The sequence below is a fragment of the Haliaeetus leucocephalus genome, unplaced genomic scaffold (assembly GCF_000737465.1).
Source record: "Haliaeetus leucocephalus isolate CR32 unplaced genomic scaffold, Haliaeetus_leucocephalus-4.0 Scaffold101, whole genome shotgun sequence".
Classification (NCBI taxonomy): Eukaryota; Metazoa; Chordata; class Aves; order Accipitriformes; family Accipitridae; genus Haliaeetus; species Haliaeetus leucocephalus.
The window spans coordinates 2881078-2899607 of record NW_010972537.1 but is presented as its reverse complement, the minus strand read 5'-3'; the positions used below and the strand labels follow the sequence as shown (position 1 = coordinate 2899607).

General features: G+C 52.9%; 1 protein-coding gene across 1 annotated transcript; it reads left to right on the top strand.

Moving 5' to 3' along the window:
• The first annotated feature begins 5746 nt into the window (after positions 1-5746).
• C1QTNF6 (C1q and tumor necrosis factor related protein 6) lies at positions 5747-9056 on the top strand. The gene is made up of 3 exons (XM_010585420.1): positions 5747-5926; positions 6791-7028; positions 8509-9056. The coding sequence occupies exons 2-3, from the start codon at positions 6797-6799 to the stop codon at positions 9054-9056; spliced, it is 780 nt and encodes a 259-aa protein (XP_010583722.1). The 5' UTR covers positions 5747-5926; positions 6791-6796.
• Positions 9057-18530: the final 9474 nt, after the last annotated feature.

Genomic DNA, 18530 nt, shown 5'->3' with positions numbered 1-18530 from the left:
AGGGTAGCCAGTGGATAAAAGAGACAGGGAGATACAAGAAAGGGAAACACCCTTGAAAAGAAGATGTTCCTGGCTCTCCTGAGGATTCAACGGAGAACTGAAATGCTTTATCTGCTCGAACGAGTGGAAAATATGCAAATATTTGCTCGTGAAAACTTGGTGTTCTTTGCCTTCCCAAGCATAAAATATGCAAACGCCATGCACAACGCAGCCAGCTCACTCAGATCTCACACTCACCATGTCATGCACAAACACAAACACAAACACACACTGGGCACGTCAATGCAGCCAAAGACAAGCGCCTGGGCTGCAGCGTGTCCTTCTACACATGACAAACAGGGCTGCGTGGGAAGGAAATCTATACGCCTTGATTCACAAACTGTGCATGCACGGACTGTGCCCCATCACTGTTTTCCTTCGGTGGTCTTTAACGGGAGCAGCTGTTAAGCTGTGGGTGGGAGTTTGCAGAGAGGATGGAGGACCATAAGCCCACCTCTGTCCCTACCTGCCCTCCAGCCACGGGTGCCAACCGTCGGCAGGAGTAGCAGGCTGCCTGACATTTGCAGGCAGCCGGGCAGTGCTGGTGCCGGAGGGAGGCACCACTATCTTCTTGGAAATCCCACCTATTCACCATGCAGGTTGTGGACCTGGAGATCCATGCAGACCCCTCTATTCGACCCTCAGAGGCGTTGTAGCTACTGCAAGGCATCATACAGTTGCAGCAGAGATCTGTTGCTGTGAAAAGCATTGAGCTTCGCTGCGCGGGTATTGAACACCACCTGTGCCCTGTGCCTTGAAGATGGAGTGATGAACACGCTCGTGCTGGATCGAATGGCCAGAGAACGTGGCAGGACTCTTGCCCTGTTGACTGGTTTTAGGACCAGACTCAGGACAGTGCTACCAAGCGATGGTAGAACATTTCTGTTTCAAAACCCCCTGTGTCAGGGTAGTTGCCTCAGTGGGAAGTACCCGTCACAGATCCAAGAGTTTCCGTGAGCTCTTAAACACCACCTTCCCCCCTCTTGCCACAAAGCGCTTGTTCCTTTGGTGAGAAAACTCATGGGTTCCTCTGAAGAAAATTTTCATGCCCTAACCACTATCCACCTTTCTCAGCGCTCCTTGTGAGAGTTGAGATACTCCCAGTAGTGATCGACTGCTGATAACTGCTCAGGAGTGTGTGTAGGAGAGGACAGCACAGGGGTAGAAACTCCTGGGTCTACACAGGAGTGGATGGGAGGAAGAGGCATTCAGATGCATTCAGATGTAGATAAGCAGAAGGCGGCAGCAGGCTTGGCTGAAGGTTATTTTTAAGAATTGGTTCAAACAGGCTGCAGTGTCGCCTGGTATCTCCCACCCACCCAAGCTCTTGGGCCTAGATGCTTACAAGGCAACGAAGTCTTGCTGGTTGCGCTAGGGTTAGCGCTTGTAGTCACCTGCCAGATTTTTGGGGTGGATACTGGTGCAGTTTCTTGTCTCAGCGGTCTCGCAGGCAGGGTCACAAGGTGGGGGTAAGAGATGGGACACTCAAGCTGGAAAAGCTACCTATGGGGAGGACAGCCTGGGTGATGCGCCCTTAGCTGCAAAGCATCTCCAACTGATGCAGCATGTCAGCCAGTCTCTGATACACCGTTCAGGCGTGTCTGGCAGACATGCCGTGTCTCGGACTAGCTGTGGGGGCAGTGGGAAGTGGGACACAAGCTCACGCTTTCATGCTTAGTGCCAGAGACTGCCAGGTCTAGCAACAGCTTTGCCCCAGCGATGAGTAAAGGTGAACGGCTCTTCCAGCTGCTCCTCAGCCACGTGGCGTTTCAGCAACGCACAGCAAAAAAAATGTAGCGGCTTTGCCAGGCCTTGATCTCTGTGTGAGACAGTCCAGGCTGCCGAGCAGCCCACAGCAGAAATCCCTGCTGGCAGCAGTGCCCTCAAACTCAGCAGCAGCCTGCGTAAAGCCATGGAATGCGTTGTTCCTGGTTGGTCCAGGCCACACGTGGGCAGAAGTTAGGAGAGAAATGTAGCCAGGCAGCTGACGTCCGACAGGCCTGCCCATCCTCAGAGATGTACAAGATATTCTAAGCCAGTAATTTCATACTGTGTTGGCGCTCTTGGGTAACAAGGGCTGGCTGTTACACAAGCCTCGTGCACAGCCGTGGAGTCCATAGGCTGGAAAAGATTCATCTGATCACAGAATCGTAGAATAGTCTGGGTTGGAAGGGACCTTTAAAGGTCATCTAGTCTTCCCAACTCCCTCTGCAGCCTGGCCAGAGATGATCAGTGAACCCAATACGGTGGAGGGCAGTTGCTCTTACAGGGTAACCCGAGGGCACCCCAAAGTACTGCAGCATAAAAACACGCTGTCACATTTCCGTGCCTCAGTTGTCCCTCTCCCCGTTTGCAGGCGCTAGGGAAGGATAAAGCAAAGGTACCCGGCAGCTGTGGGGCAGTGATGGAGAGGAGGTGAGCACAGAACAGTGCTGCCCATCACTTCCCAGCTCTTGAAACACATGAGCTCTCTTGCCAAGGGTAGCAACGGCAGTAGCCAAAAGCCTGAACTTTGCTTCCAGAAGGAATCAGCTGTTGAGCTGAGCAAATCGTGATGTTGTGCGGGGTGGGTGGAAGGAGGGATGGAGGGAAAGCCAAGTCTGACACGGGCCAGAGCTGGGGGTGGAGGGGGGGGAGACACGCACAAAGGCCTCGGAGGCAAGATGGAAAAGACAGTAATTACATAAGAGCACTTGGCGAACATCTGGCTGGAGTCAGCTGGGCCCCGCCAGCCCTCCCTCCCCGCGCTCCTAACCAGGAGCAGCTGAGGATACGGAGAACCCAACGCGGGACCCCTCCGGAGGGGAGCGGAGGTAAGAGGTCCTCCGCTTCCCCTCCCGGCTTGCGATGCTCTTGGAGAGCGGGGACGGAGGGGTGGGAAAAAGGGGAAAGGGAAAGTGGCTGCGGTGGAGGAGAAGCAGGCGAGAAAGGGAAGAGAAGGTGCCGTTTCTCTGCCTCTTGGTGCGGATGATACCTTTGCTCCGGAGGTTTTGATGAGGGAGGAGGTGTGAAGAGCGAGTGTGTGGGTGTTTGTGGGTGGGTGCGAGTACGTGTGTATGTGCAGCAGGGCAGGGGATCCACATGTGCAGCGGGGGGAGCTGAGCTGTACACAGGGGCTGGAAAGGGGAGAAAACATCGAAGGCGTTTGGTGTGTGTACCTGTAAAGTCATTTCCTTCCTTCTGTACCCGTGGTAGAGAGGGTTAATAGGATGGAGGCAGTCGCTGGGGGAGAGCCAGGCTTTATCCCCCTACTTTTCCCGTGCTGGGGGGGTTGCAGGACAAAGGAGGAAACATAGAAGGAGGAGGAAGCAGCTGCTTTTGAGCAGGGATTGTTGCTGTCTAATCTGGCCAGAGCTTCCCTGGGCTGCCTCCAAGGCAGAGTGTGTTGATGAGGGAGAGGGAAGATCGTTGAGCACACAAGGTGCCTTCAGGCTTGGGTTACACTTAAAAGCGTGGCTGGCACAGGGTTATTGGAGAGCATTCTCAAAACTCATATCTTTGAGCACTCGGCCATACAAGCCAAAACCTCCTGCAAATGTGGCTGCCCTGGCAAAATGTTGCTGGTACAGCTAGTTCCCTTTAGGGAGCAGGGCGATATTACCCTGGCAAAAGTGTCTTTACTGGCATAAACTGCTGCCCAGCTGGGCAGTGCCACCAGTGCAAGTCTTTGTTTGCTGGCTTCCTCCGGGTCCCTATTCAGCTGAGGCAGGACATTAAATACAAAGTCCTGCTCATTGCCCACTGTGAGCTGTTCTTGCAGTCAGCTGCAACAAAGACAAAGACCCCAGCTGATGAGGTCCTCCATGAAGAACGTTTGCTTGGTTGCGAGCAACTCAGGAGCGCAGATGGAAACGTGGGATGGAAATGAGGACAATGGCCTCCCTGCTACCTGTTGCCCTTGGAAAGGTAGAGGAGGCCAGACATAAGGCCGAGAGCTGCAAAAGGGGGTAATGTCATTTTTGGAAATAAGCCAGGCAGGAAAACCTGAGGGAGTGAGGCACTGCAATAGCTTTGATGGGACAGAGAGGAACTTTGCCTCCAGTGTCGGTCTCTGAGTTTTCATGCACCCCAGAAAATTTATTGGCTTTCAATAGTACCGTCAGTTGCTGAAATCCCCACCAGCAGCAGGCGGGAGTAGACAACACAACTGATCACAGAAACCCGCTTCTGTCAGCTGGCAAGGCTCCATTAACGAGAAATGTTGCCCTAACCTTTCGCCCTCTCATTTTCCGAAAGGGGAAACCGAGGCACGGGCAGACGTGGCAAACTTGCAATGGGTCTCATTGCATGTCAGTGCTGGAGCCCGGCTAGGAACTCCTGAGCACAGCAGTGAATTTCTTGGTCCTCTTCCTTCCCCAGCTGGGAGGCACGTTCACTCCATGTTCATTGAGCTCCAGACTGACAGGCAGCCTGAGAATATCTCCAGGCCTCCCAGCCCCCCTTCCTCCCTTCCCCCCAGCTCGCAGCACATATTTTCCCAGAGTTTTCCGCTTGCTTCTCCAGTGGTGCTGGGGTCCTGCCAAACGCCAGCCACTCTCTGGGAAGCGGGGCCTCCCATTCCCAAACCAAACAAATGGGAGAAGGAAAACAGAAAAAAAAAAAATCCAAGCACACGTAGATATGCACAAAACCCTTTCCCCCTCGGAAACCTTGGAGCCTTCTCCAGCTTCTCTTGCAAATTGCAGGAGGCGCAGTGCTGACTTGGCACTTCTGGCCCCTGCAGAAGAGAGCTATTGCCCATCCTTCCTTTTACCTCCCACAGATACATATGTGCACCCCCCCAGGGTATAGGTTCGCAAAGCCAGTTTTGCTGCAGAGCAGGATCCCCCAAATCCTCTTACCAACTGATTCTGCAGTGTAAGAAAAGTCTCCTGTCTGTCCCCCCCATGCTCTTCTCCCCCCCCCCCCCAATCCCCTCCATTCCCCGGTTCTGGTGCAGCCACGTAGTGCTCATCCCAACAGCACAAGCATGTCAGCTTGGCGCCAGGCTGGGGGCAAAGATCACGGCCAGGGTTTGCTCCAGATCCTCAGCTTTGCTGGCAGCTTCAGGCCAGGCACACCCCTCCGTGCAAACTGCTCAGCCCGAGACCTAACCGGGGACGTGACCGGGGAATGACACGCGCCGGAGTGCAAGGCTTGGGGCTCTGCCCAGGGAGAGGGGATGTCCAGAGAGGGGAAAAAAAATTGATGCCTCTCCCAGTTGGCAGATGAGCCTGCTAGAAATATCATGCCTGGGACGAGAGGCCGCAGTGACGTGGAGAAGAAACAATGCGGGAGAGAATGAAAGATGGAGTTTGGGGACTATGAGTGGGACAGGCACAGCTGGGGAGAGACCGTGGCCAGCCAAGTGAAGGGCTAATGCGTGGGACAAGGCACTAACACAAAGGTATGAGGGCAGGGTCCTGCACCGTCCCACCTGAAGGAAAGTCTGTCTTTTGCACCGATGCACCTCACCTTGCCCATCCTGAGATGCTCAGGGTCGGACACTGCCCTGCTGCCTGCCCACTCTTTGTACAGGGTGTAATCTGTGCTGCCTGCATTTTGCTGATTGAGGCTAGGTTGTTAGGAAGCAAAAAGGCAGAGGGGAAAAAAAAAACCAAAAAACCCAAACCATATAGAAGGAAAAGGCCCTACCTAGGAAAGAGTTAAAAGGCGCCGAAACCCAAGCCGGTTTGCAATGGAGAGCGCCCAAAGCCAGGGAGGGAAAGGGAGGGAGAGGGGAGGGAGCAGGTCCAAGCCCAGTTTGCTCACCCAGCCAGCACTCAGCAGTGCCTGTGCCAAGAGCCAGCTTTCTTAAAGCCATGGGCCCGGGGGGCCGGCATTGCAGGCGGAGGGGAGCCCGCAAGCAAGGGCTGGGAAGCACAGAGGGGAGCCCTCAGCCTTTGGGGTGAGCTGCCACGCTGAGCTGGGGTGCAGGCAGAGGGAAGGGGGGGCAGAGGCTGGGAGAGGGGCTTTCTCAGCTCGTTTGCGCGTCTGTCTTTCGTAAGCAGGCTTCTCCGCAGGCTGCCTGCTCCGAGCTTTGCTTCCTTCACCCTCCGCAACGGAGCAGCTCTGCGAAGGCCTGGAATTGCTGGCCGCTCTCGGAGGAGCCGGCCATCCCTTTGGGAAGGTGCTGGGGTTTGGCTGAGAACACAACTGAGCGTTGGTAGGAGGGGGCTGAGGCACAGAGAGGGATGGGATTTGGTGGGGGGGAAGGAGCGGGCTGAAGTTAAGTTCCCAATCCACAGGAGAGGGTGTCTCTCTGCAGAGAGATGTGGGTCGGACTCTGGCTGGGATGGGGGGGTCGTTGGGTTAGACTCCCGAAAAGAGTTGATACCTAGTGACTGGAGGACTGGAGAAGTTTTTTACAGCCCTCCCCACAGATTCAGCAGCCTACCAGAGTATGCTTTTGCTAAAGGTGCTGTGGGGCTTGCCATGTCTCCTTCCTCTACCCCAGGCTGGGGACTGAATCTTCTAGTGGCTCCAGTGGTTTGCCTAGTAAGGGTCAAGCCTTCTTCCAGAGTTAGTACCTAGTCTCCATCGGTCTGGGCAGAAGGGCGTGGGGCATCCTCTTGGGCCATGCGGTTGCTACTCAGATTGCAGCCTTGAACCTCCAGGGACTTGAAGCATGTAAACTCCCTCCACAGGACAATGCCATTTCATCCCACCCCTGGCTCCAGTCACAGAAAGATGTTTTGTGGTGATCTCTGCTCCATCCCCTGTGTCCTCCCCTTCTTATACCTCACTCTGGCACTTCCTCATATCTTCCCAGGTCACCATGGGCATAATTCACCTGCGTGCACCCCTGGCCTTCCTTCTTCTCCCTCTTGTTGTGCTTGGGGCACCCACCGATGAAGCCCACCCCACAGAACCAGCCCCCGGTGCTTGCAAGCGCTGTTGTGACCCACTGGACTCTTCCACAGATGCCCCACCGCTCCCTCCCAGCCACTACCACTTGCCCTACCCAATGCCGGAGGTCCGTCCCTATATCAACATCACCATACTGAAGGGTAAGTGCCCATCATGGCCCCGGGATGCCAAAGTCTGCTCAGAGACCGGTGGCACCGCAGTGGAGGTGACAGCTGGGTTGCTGGCACGCTGGTTATGCTAACAGCCAGCCAGATGCCATCCTGACGGGCATGCGACCGCACACACCGTGCCCAGGGTTTAGATGTTTTGTGTGGTGATCAAGAGTAGCCTGGGGAGGAGAGAAGCACATACCTGTGCTGTGACCTCTGTGCCTCGGGATGCTGCCTGCTCCCAGTTCTTCCTCCCTGCTAGCACAGGAGTGGCAGTGGCAGCCTCTGGCCAAGCTGGGAGGACACCTTCCTTGCCTCAGACTTCCAGAGTTCTGTAGTGCCTGAGGGAAGGAGCAGTCTCCATCCAGCTGCAAAATAAGCATGTTTGGAGGGTAGGCATTGGCATCCAGGAAGGCTGTGGGGGAACCTTCTCCAGCTCCATGGGTCACGCATTTTGGAGGGGGAGGAGGGCAAGGGAAGGCAGCAGCTATTTGCAAGCACCTCCAGGCTAACTGGCAGTGACCTGGCTCATTCCTCCCTGCTGTGGCTGGCTTGGCTAACGGGAAAAGGCTCCCTGTTTTAGATCAGCTCCTCCCTTCAGGGCTCCCCTTTTAGCCTTTGCTGCGGGCAAAAGCCTGTTCCCAGCTGGATCCTGCTCCACTCACTTATTGTTGCTCTGCGGTTCCTCCGGGCTAGCTGGGCAGATGCTCCCCCTTCCCTGCCCAGCCTGGAAATAGCTGCAGTCCATCAAAGCTCAGAAGTGTGTCTGGGGCACTTAAAGGCCTGGGCTAGAGTGGGGTGTTGCAGGGAGACCTGCAATACCATGCAGGGGATGGAGAGGAGGAAAAGAAAAAAGGCACAAATTTGGGATGCTGTCGCTTGTGCTGGAGGCTGCTTTCACCCCCCGACTCTTCTCTCTGTACACAAAGTACGTTCTGGTGCTGCTCTCTCCCTGTATTGATGCCTGCCCAAGCATGTGACAGGCAACGCACAAACCCCAGGTTAGAACTGCAGTATTAATTATACAGGATGCCCAAAGGATGCTGGTATTGTCAAAGTACCAGCCCTCTAACTTACACTGCACCATCCGCCAAGTCCAGCTTGGATCTTTTCCCTCTGACCCACCTCATTGTACCTCTCTAGTCATATTCTCCCACAGGCTTCCCCTTCTTCAACCTACAGCAAGAACAGTGTGTGCACTACATGGATAATTGGATCATAGGAGAGGTGTAAGGCCATATCGTGTGGTGAGCAGGGGCTTCATAAGAGAAGAGACCCTAGTTGCACCTAGAGCTCTGCTAGCTCCTTTCCCATGAAGCACAGTGTTATTGTGACCCTCAGGAGCATTCCTTCTTCTGGCATTGCCCCATCCTTCAGCAATCCTCTGCCTCCTCATTAGGCTTCCTCACCGCCACTTCCACCTCTCCCTCTGGTATCACACAGGAGTTGTGTCCTCTGCTTCCTCTTGTAGGAGAGAAAGGAGACCGGGGAGAGCCTGGGATGCCAGGGAAATGGGGCAAAGAAGGACCACGAGGTGAGCGGGGTGCCCAGGGCCAGAAGGGCAGTAAAGGACAGATGGGCACAGCCGGAGACCCTTGCAAGCATCAGTACGCTGCATTCTCCGTTGGTCGCAAGAAAGCGCTGCACAGCAGTGAGGGCTTCCAGGTCTTGATCTTCGACACCGTCTTTGTCAACCTCTACAGCCACTTCGACATGTTCAATGGCAAATTCTACTGCTATGTAGGTGGACTTTACTATTTCAGCCTCAATGTCCACACCTGGAACTTCAAGGAGACCTACATGCACATCATGCACAACGAAGAAGAGGCAGTCATCTTGTATGCCCAACCCAGTGACCGCAGCATCATGCAGAGCCAGAGCCTCATGCTGGAACTTCAGGAAAATGATGAGATCTGGGTGAGGCTCTACAAGCGGGAGAGGGAGAATGCCATTTACAGTGACGATGTTGATGTGTACATCACCTTCAGTGGGTACCTGGTCAAGCCCAGCATTGACTAACTGCCTTTCCTCCTCCTTGGGGCCTCTTTGGCCTTTTTCTTCTTCCTCTCTCTCCCTCTTTACTGCCCACAACCACTGCAAATCACTTGGAAATGGGCCTGTCAAGTCTCAGGCACTGAGTGTGAAACTTGCCGCACTGGCTCCCACCTCACGCTCTCTTGTAGCCAGGCCTGTATCTGTCCACTTACAGTGTGACACTACCATCTCTCGCCCTCTCACCTCATGACCCCAACTTAGGTTATTGGCTTCTTCTAAATCTGCCAGCGAGCTGTGTCTGGCATTTAGGGTCCTAGAGCAGGAGGAAAGCTAAAATGCTGCTCCTGGGGATGTGTCCCTCTTTGGGGCTTCATACACAAAGGACTCCTGTAGAAAGGGCTGGAAAGTCCCCAGTGCCTGGGTGCATCTGGTTCCTCTCCATCCCAGCTAGACATGCCAGTTTTGCAGCCTGCAACATGGCCGTAATGTCACCTCTCACACCTGTAGTCTGGAGAGCGGCCTGGGGTCTGATGGCCTCCTGTAGCACAAGGAAGATGTAGGAGCGGTGAGAGACGATACTGTCTTTCCAAAAAGGGGACTGTTGGCCTTCTGAAGTATGTCATTGGCTTTCCTTAGACACCCTTCTGGGTTACAGAGTCCAGGTTGGCTGTAAAATCTAGGCCTGGCGGGATTGTCCTCCTCTGTGCCATCTTTGAAGAGATGAAGGGCCAGACGCTCAGCCAGACCCTTCAGAAGCATCTGCCATTGAATCAGTAGAGCCCACCACTCTATTCCTACTAGGGATCATAAGTACAGAACGAGAGAGAGACACAACCCTCCCAAACCTCCCCTGGGGTGCTACTCGGTCTCGGTTCCCCAGCTGCAGGAAGCTAGTCCAGACAGTGAACCCGAATCTGCTCTCTTCTTTGGCAGAGGTGGACCCATGCCCTTCCATTGGTATCGGCAGTCATCCCTAACACTTGCTGATGTGAGGGGAGAGTCAGGCCCTGGCTCCTGCATGCCATTACCTTGTCCTCCTGAAGGTGGTTCTCCCACATTAATATTGAGGGACGGCTGTTTCAGAACCTGAGCTGCAGGCTGTAAGGGCAATTGCAGTTAAATCAGTTCCAAACCTGGGCAAGTTGGCACCTCTTTGCCTCTGTGATGGAAAAGAGATGGAGGTGACACTACAGGACCTCACCCCAGGGTTAAAAGCTTCCCTGCCACACGCTCCGTGCCCTTTTCTGCCAATCTCATCAGAGCGACTGAGAAAAGCATGTGGCTAAAACAAACCCTCGCTCTTCTTGTCAGGCTGGAGATGTCGCAGTGGGAAAGGAATGCCAGCGGTAGGGTTTTCTAGTACCATTTGTACTGGTCTCACCCTGTTCTCACTCACTGGGATTGCTACAGTCCTGGGGGGAGCAGGTGAGGCTGACTCAGCACTTTGGGAAACCTACTTCCACATGTTGTGGTGCTCCCGTAAACAGCAGTGCCAAGAGTGGTGTGTTTTTTGAGTCTCAGGACAGGACAAGCAGGAGAAACTGTATTTCTCCTCTGCCCATCACTGATAATGAAGTCTTCTGACTTATCTAGCTTCTGCGGTCTCATGATTAGCCATGGTCTCTGCCTATAGCACCTGGGACTACCAGAGCTCTCCCATAGGAGATATGCATCATTATACAGGACTAGGTCCGGTACACCCAGCCAGGGATGGCAAAGGCACAGGGACCCAGGCTAAATATTAGAAATTAACTTGAGAGAATTGCAGGACATTTTCTCTCTTGCCCTGTTTACTTACCCTCCCTGCTTTGCTGAGGAAGCTGTACAGACTGGAATGAGTTTCGGACACTTTCTGCCTTGGATCCTCCCCACCACCATCACTGAGGCAAGGGGTATAAAAACAAGGTTTCGCTGAGGCAAAGCTGGGTTTTCCCAGGGAAACATGTGATGATGGGATCATGGGAACTAAAGAAGACTGTGAGTTTCTTCCCCTCCCTTAGCAAGTCAAGCATGTGGAATTGCTCAGAGATGGGATTTCAGGCAGTAGAGAGGAAACGGTATGCTGGAGGTGATGCTCAGGACCAAATCCCTTTCTCTCTTCCTCAACAGGCTGCAAACCCAGATATTGTCTATTAACAGTGTATAGTGCCCCTTTGTCTCCCTGAAGTGAAGCAAGCCTCTCTAACACTGAATATCTCCAGAAACAAGCTTCCTTCTTCCTCCTTTTCTATTTGGTGTTTGAATGCCAGTGATAGGTCTCATGTGCTACCCATGAGCAGCCAGATGGTGCCTGATGCACATGAGACAGGAGGGCAGGGGGACCAAAGGGTGTGTTTGACAGGCTTCTTGGTGCTAAAGAAGAACGCAATCCCTTGGTGCTAAATCAGATTTCAGGAGTATTGGGTGCTTTCTGGAAGGTGTAGTAGGCTGAGTTGTAATGTACTGTGGAATTAATGGTGCTTTATGTTACAAAACCAAATGAACTCCAAGAACTTTTGTATTTTTTTTTTTCCCAGTGGTATTAAACTTTTTTCCCTGGTTGTTTTGCACTTAGATCTGCTTTTGCCTCCCAACCTATTCCTTCTAGCTCTGGTTATCGCTGAATAGCGTGATGGAAAAGACACTGACCTGAAAGAGACAGGTACAAAGTCTAACTCAGCTCTGAAACTTCCCTGGGCAATCCTTGGCAATCTTCTGTCTGTTTCCTTTGTGGAGAACCATTACCTTAAAGATATTTACTGGTTGAACACTTCTATCTATGACAACCCTCTCCTCTTTGCTGGTAAAGCTTTAAGAAAATTCAAGGAACGATTCTTTGGAAATTACAAAAAAAAACAGGACAGTACAATGGGTTGCAGAATTAGGATTCAAGTACTTAATTAATTATATTGAGGAAGGCTGGGTTAATGCTGGAGTTCTCTTAAGGGGGATCAGACACTTTATCCTGTGAATTTTTTAGCACATCCTTCTATCAAGTACTTAGTAAGCATGTGTGTTTTCTGTTTTCCCTGTGGTGTTTCTTTTTTCTCTGCGAAGAGGTGAAAGCCAGGAAGTACAGATGTAAGAGGGACATTAAACTGTTGACTAGGCACTTGCGCTTGCTAACAACGGGGCGAGTGGCAGTTCCAGAGTTAAATGGGACACACATTTTTGGAAGACCTGTATGTGATGAGAAAGGCTTGAGGTTCAGGTCAGAGGTGGAAAGACAAGTGGTGATTGCCCATAAAGTTGGGGAAAACAGGGAGACATGATGGGGGAGCAAAGACGTGGAGGTTTGAGTGGAAGATCTAGGAGGGGCAGAGTCCTAAGGACAGGGAGATGCCTTTTGGGGGTCTCAGTGCAAGTCGAAGATGTAGGTGGGGTTTTGTTTAGCATCTATGGGGTTTGGACTGAGGGGACTCCTGCTGAAGTGAAGGAATGGACAAGAAAACAAGAGAAGATGCCCATATAGGACCTTCTGTTTTGAGTTTAATTCATCTTCACATAGCTTCTCCTGTGGTTTGACGTGTACCAGACGCTTTGTTTGGCAAGGGGTGGAAAACATAATCATGCGCATCTTTACAGGCCTCTTTGGTCCTGCGTCAGGCCCAGAGCTAGGGCTATATATCTCCTAGTAAATGCAATAGTGTCAGATCGGAGCCCAGCCTTCTCATTTTTTATTTACTTCTGAGCAAGCACATAGAAATGTGTCCTCAGGAAGTGCAGGGGTTGTGCTTGTGCATGTTCCTGGCCCCTTGAGGTGAGATGCTGGTAGATTGGAGGTGACTTTGTCACACTTACAAAAGGTGAGGAGTAAGGGAAGAGGGAGGAGCGGAAACGTGTGGCCAGACCTTCTAGAAAAGTTTTCTATGATTCAATCCTTCAGCCTGCCCATTTGGAAAGGAAAGTGCCACCTGAAGAGTCTCTTCAGCCAAATCCCTTGGGGCTAAGATGCGTGGCGACAGGCGGGGTCTCTACCCAGTACCACCCATCACACCATGGATGCCCAACTGGGGAGTTGCTGTAGGTAAGGCTCAGCTCAGGCAAGGTGAACCCTGCAACGCTGTTGAAGAAATAAGGGCTAGACTGGGTCAGACCAGCCCTGCTGCCCTGCCAGTGGGTGCAGCCGTGCCCTGAAGGCCACAAGATTTCCATTCACTTCATTCTCCCCAGGGCTGGGTCCTTTTCCATGCAATGGGGCTGCTCTGGTATGTGAGCCTGGGGTTGGTGACAGCCAGTACCTCTCTCCCAAGCAAAGCAAGAAGCGTGCCCTGGGGTGGGCAGCTACAGCACTATCCCTGGGGCCATGCCTCTGTTTTCCCCTGAAAGACAGGTCCAGGCTCTGCTGCAAAGGGCTCTGTGGCTGCATCTCAAGCTTGTTCAAGGTATCTGCCAAGGGGTTGGCCCTTTAAACTGGCTTCCTGTGGGTTTGTGGTCTTGCAGGTATGAAAGGGGGGGCGGAGAAATGGGAAAGAGGAGGTAAAGGGCAGAATGTGGTGCTGTTCCTGGGGAAGAAAACACATCTCAGGGCCAGCTCAGGAGAAGATGAAGGCCCTGCAATAGCTCCTTGCACCGTGATAGCTGCGGGAAGGGGTAAGAGAGAGGAAGGGCAAGAAAAGGAATATAAAAGAAGACCTTTGATCCTACTAGGGGCACTCAGATGAGCACAGGTGGACGTGCCTGCACGCAAAGCACCGGGGGAGCAGGGGCACAGCATGGCAGGACCCGGCTCTGCATGTCCCCTGACCCTTTGCCACAGGTGGGGCAGCCATGGGAAAAGTCTCTGGCAGACCCTTGAGCCCCACCCCAGTTTCCAGCCATGATGCAGGGTCTGCCCCACGTCAGGGATTTGTGCACCGTTCTGGGGTCCACTGCACTGTACCATAGCAGGTTTCCCCTCTGCTCCAGCCTGCTGTCCCTCCTCCCCTCCCAAGCCACCCAGACAACCTGCTTCACTTCACCTCAGCCTTGTTTATCTCCCAGGGTCCAGGGAGGGAGAGGGGGTGATGCAATGCCCCAGCTAGCATCACCCAGCGCGGCGAGCAGAGCCCCTGCCTCTCTCCATCCAGCACATCGCGGCCAGATGCTGGCAATGGGTTGAACCTGCCCCAGATCTTTTTCTCACCTTCCCATTCCCATTGCTGGCTGGGACCTGCTGTTGGGCCCAAAGGGCTGGATGCGGACCCTGCCTGCAGCTGCATGGGTGGTGGGGCACGGCTGCATTGCCGAGGGTGATCGTTCCTCGGACCTACGGTGGGAAAACGGACATTTGCCGAGCCATGCTGGGCTTCAGAGGCCAGCTCGGTGCGCACTCTGCTGTGACACCCACACATGTATACACACGCACATCACGTACCAGCCCCATATGGACAACTCTCACCTTCCTGCCAACGGAAACTGTTGCCCTTTTCAAGCCCGGCTCACTCTGAAGATGCTATCAGGAGGGGGGCTGAGGTGCCAGGCCTTTTCGGTACAAGCACAGCTCCCTCACCTCATGACATGCCTCCCCCTTCTCCCACAAGCCCTCTGTGATCTTTCTCCCTGCAGTTATACCACAGTGAGTGCCAGGGCAGAAGATTTAAATCACAGGCTTCTGACAGTTTCTTAGCCCACAGACGGTCCCATCTCTTGAGTTTGTGTCACTTAACTCACGAATGACCAGGGAATTACTGCAAAATCTCGCACCTTTCCCAGTCGCTGTTTGCAATGGCTAAAATGGGAGGGAGCAGGATGGAGAACTCTTGGGTTGGAGGAGCTAAAGAGTAGCGGGCTCCCATTCCACCTGGGAAGGCTGGAAATCCAGCCCTGGGTGAGTGGGAGGCGGGGGGCTGGGTTGTTTTTTGATCACTTTAACCTACTTGCATCCATGCTTTTGAGAAGTGAGGCTGACCTGCATCAACCTCAAAGCTGCTGAGGTGCCTCGACTGCCAGGGAGCCCAGACAATGCCAACTGCAGTGCACCTCTGAGGCAGGAGATGTGTCCAAGCCTCACGGGTTGCTATTGAGGACGGTTGCAGTGCTTCAAAGTAGCCAGGGGAAGAAAATGCCCAGGGAGAGGAAGAAGACAACATGTCTCCTGTCTAACAGACACCCATCCTGCAGGCATCATTTTCACTGTTCTGGTCCCTTGCTCTGAAGTCCTGACTACTTTCCAGGTGTTGGACACAACAATGTCCTAGAGCAAGACTTGGGCAAAGCATCTTCCATGGGGTGCCTGAGGCTTACTGCATTCTCCTGTTTGCCCCACACATGCTTTCTGAGCTCATGACATTCCCCCATTTTCCCCTACAGACACTTTTTTTTCCCCCACATGTCTTCAATTCTTCCACTGAAGTAGCGGAATGGGGCAGATCACTAGAAAGGACTTCCCAGGTAAACAAGCCCTGTCGCCTGCAGCCACGAGCAGCAATTCAGCAGATCTTTTGGGCCAAGGGCTCACAGAATTACCATTCTACGCCCAGTCCAAAACACTTCCCAAGCCCTTGCTTCATCCTGACTCCCACTTCTCTCCATGCGGTATGCTGGTGGCATTGTTTGACTCTTTAGAAGACTTACACAGGCTTTTATAGTTCTACCATGTTTCAAGCTTGGTCCTGTAAGGCTTTGAAATGTTTTTTTTAAAATTCCATTTGTTCATGATATGCCAGAGTCTGAAGCACTCCCTTGACCCTAGGACAGGCTTGCTTCTCCTCCCTCATCCCCAACCCTGCCAGCTGTGGAGGCAGAACAGCTATGCTTCCATTGCAATGGCTAGACCAGGCAGGGACAGTGGCGTGTTGCTCAGCCCACAACTCTCTTGTCCTACAGGTTGGCAACGTGAGCTCTGGGGAAATGGAAAGAGGATCAATGCATTGCCTTCTCTTTGCTGCAGGGTTGGGTTTTTTTCCACTCCCCCCCTCCTCTACATTCCTATGCCAGCCCTCCTCACCATTTCGAAGCTCTGTGCAGAGAGCTCTGAGTGCAAAGCGCAGGGGAAGCAGTGGGAGGGTCAGGTGAGGACTGAGAAGGGCGAGAGGAAAAGGTCAGTGACGCAAGCCCAAAGCGATGGCTCTCGGCTGAGCGGCTCTGCTGTTTGTCCGCAGCGCGCTATTTCTACTCAGCAACAATTCACACATCTGGGGACCACAACTCCTTCCACCGCCCACGCTTTTCCTCCCCCCTCATGGGGGCTGAGGCAGGGGAGGGGGGAAGGAGGGAGAGACACTGCACCAGGCTGCCAGCATCATTTCCAAGACAAAAGGGGAAAAAAAAAACCTGAGCAGTCCTTTTCAACAGCCACCTTCCCGCTGGTCACTGAGCATCTCTGATGAAGGAACCTGCTGCCTGCAAAGCAGGTGGGGAGAGTAGGAAGAAAAGGGGGATCCTTTCTTTTCGGGCACAGGGAAGGTCAGCACTGGGGAAATGTATTGACACCCTCGTCCTTGAAACATAAAAGCAACAGGGCAAACTTCCCCTTAGGATTAAAGTCTCACCTGCGTAGACCGTGGCTAAGGGAAGGGACCCCGGTGCCTGCCGACACGTGTTGTCCTTGGTCTGTTTCCAGGGTAAGCATTCGAGTGGAGCCAAGTGCTTGATCCCCTCCGTGTTTCCCCACTTGGCTGCAGCTGCGTGTGTCCGTGTTTGTGTGCACGAATGTGTGCACAGGTGCAGGCAGAGGGCATGTCCCCCCCCAGACCTTCTCCACAGCCGGCTCCCAACCGTGGGGCATGGCACCCTGCCCAAAATAGCCCTCCTAGCTGGCTGCGAGAGCTGCAATTGCTCTTTTGAGCTGCAGCAAGAGGGAGGATGAAGTTATGAACTGCTTCAATGCTCAGTGCCCTTTCCTGCTTCTTAGGCGGGAGGTACTGGAGCAACCAGGAATGGCGATATTCAGAAGGCCATTCCCCTCCTGTCCATGCATGCCACTCTCAGGAACAGAAGAGGAGGAAAGTAACGCCCTGGTCTTATCTTCCTCTCAAGGAACAAAGTCCCCTTTCCCCCGAGACCTCCACATCCCGTTTCCCAAATACAGGCACAGTCAATGGGGCAGACGTGGTGAGATGTGGCTTGGGCTTTGTGTTATAGCAACGAACCCAAAATGTATCACTTGTAAAGGGCTCTGTGTCACATCTCTCAAGGACCACCTTCAGGCTCCTCAGAGACCATAGTACGGAAAATAGTAATTTCCACACTGCTTGTTTTTTCTGCAAGTGGTGGTCTTGCAGTGTTCACCGGGATCTGGTTAGCAGTCTCCGGTAACAGGCAGCCTTTCCTACTCCAGCCCCTGTAGCCAGAAAACGGGTTCTTCAGTTGCACACAGACATACCAAAGCCTCACCAAGCTGCAGAGCCGCTCTGCTACAGGCAGTTCACCTCAAAGTAGGGCTCCCTAGGAGGAAAAGTGCTCAGAGGAGCAAGCCCACAGCTAAAACCCTGACAGAGGTGGGCTCTCAAGAGGGATGAGGAGCCCTTTGGGCTGACCTATTTCACAAGGCAGTACATCGCTTGGGGGAGTGCAGTGCCCTCAAGTCCTTGGGTCAGGTTGTGGACTTCACTGTTCCCTTCCATTCCTCCCATCCAGGCACACTGGTTGTGGCCATTGCTTTTCTCACCATATCTTCTGCCTCCCAAGGTGGCGAAGAAAGAGTGAACTGCGATGTTAGAGGGGTAAATGGGGGGTGCTGAACCTGGGAAAGCACAGAGCAGGGGAAAAAATGGCTCTCCTGACTGAGCCCCGGGGAGAAACAGGAGCGCAATTCCTGAGCACCGAGCTGTGGGGAGACAAGCAGCTGCCTCCAAACAAGTCATTTCTGTTCAGGCATTTTAATGACATGAAAGGTAATAATTGCCGTAGTCACAAATCAGTAACCCCCAGAAGGGCTTAGGGAGGAGCAGGGGGTTGGCCTTTGGATAAGCATGACATCATCGAGCATATTTTAAAACAAAATCAACAATCTAATTAACTCCCTTTCTAGAAACTGCTCAGGCACAGAGATGAAGAAAATGGAGAAGGAGCAAGGAGAGCTCTGAGCAGAATGGGGGTGGTTGTTGTAATGATTTTTTCCTCTAGAGAAGGAAGGGAAATGTGATTAAATTGGGAGCAAGCCTTGCTAATTAAAGTACCTGAGGGTTTATTCTCAACAATCTCCTTGCAGTATCATGGCTTGCCTTAAGGCAATTTTGAATGTACAATAAATCTCTGAATTCTTCTCAATTTATTAGGTCTGGAAGCCATCATTGCTTCATATTAGGCTTGTCAAGCATTTGCACACAAGCCCTCTAACTTTAATAGAGAGAGATGTAACACATTGGCAGGCTGCAAAACAGAGCAGGGCTTTATCTTTCCAAGACTGCCCAGGTAACAAGGTAATAATTTCCCTCAAGGACGAGAGCAGTCGCTGGTGCTGAATAGCAAATCAGCCAGCATTCAGGTCATTATCTTGCTCGGGCTTAGATTTGGTGTAAGGCTGGTCTCTGAATCTAATGCTGCCCTCCTGTAGATGATGTAACTTGCACAGACGCTCCCTCTTCAATACAGGTC

What these genes read in the sequence shown, in the direction of transcription:
- C1QTNF6 (XM_010585420.1), top strand. Translation starts at nt 6,797, where the DNA reads ATGGGCATAATTCACCTGCGTGCACCCCTGGCCTTCCTTCTTCTCCCT. An exon ending in CAACATCACCATACTGAAGG is followed by an intron (nt 7,029 to 8,508) that starts GTAAGTGCCCAT and finishes TTCCTCTTGTAG; the next exon opens with GAGAGAAAGGAGACCGGGGA.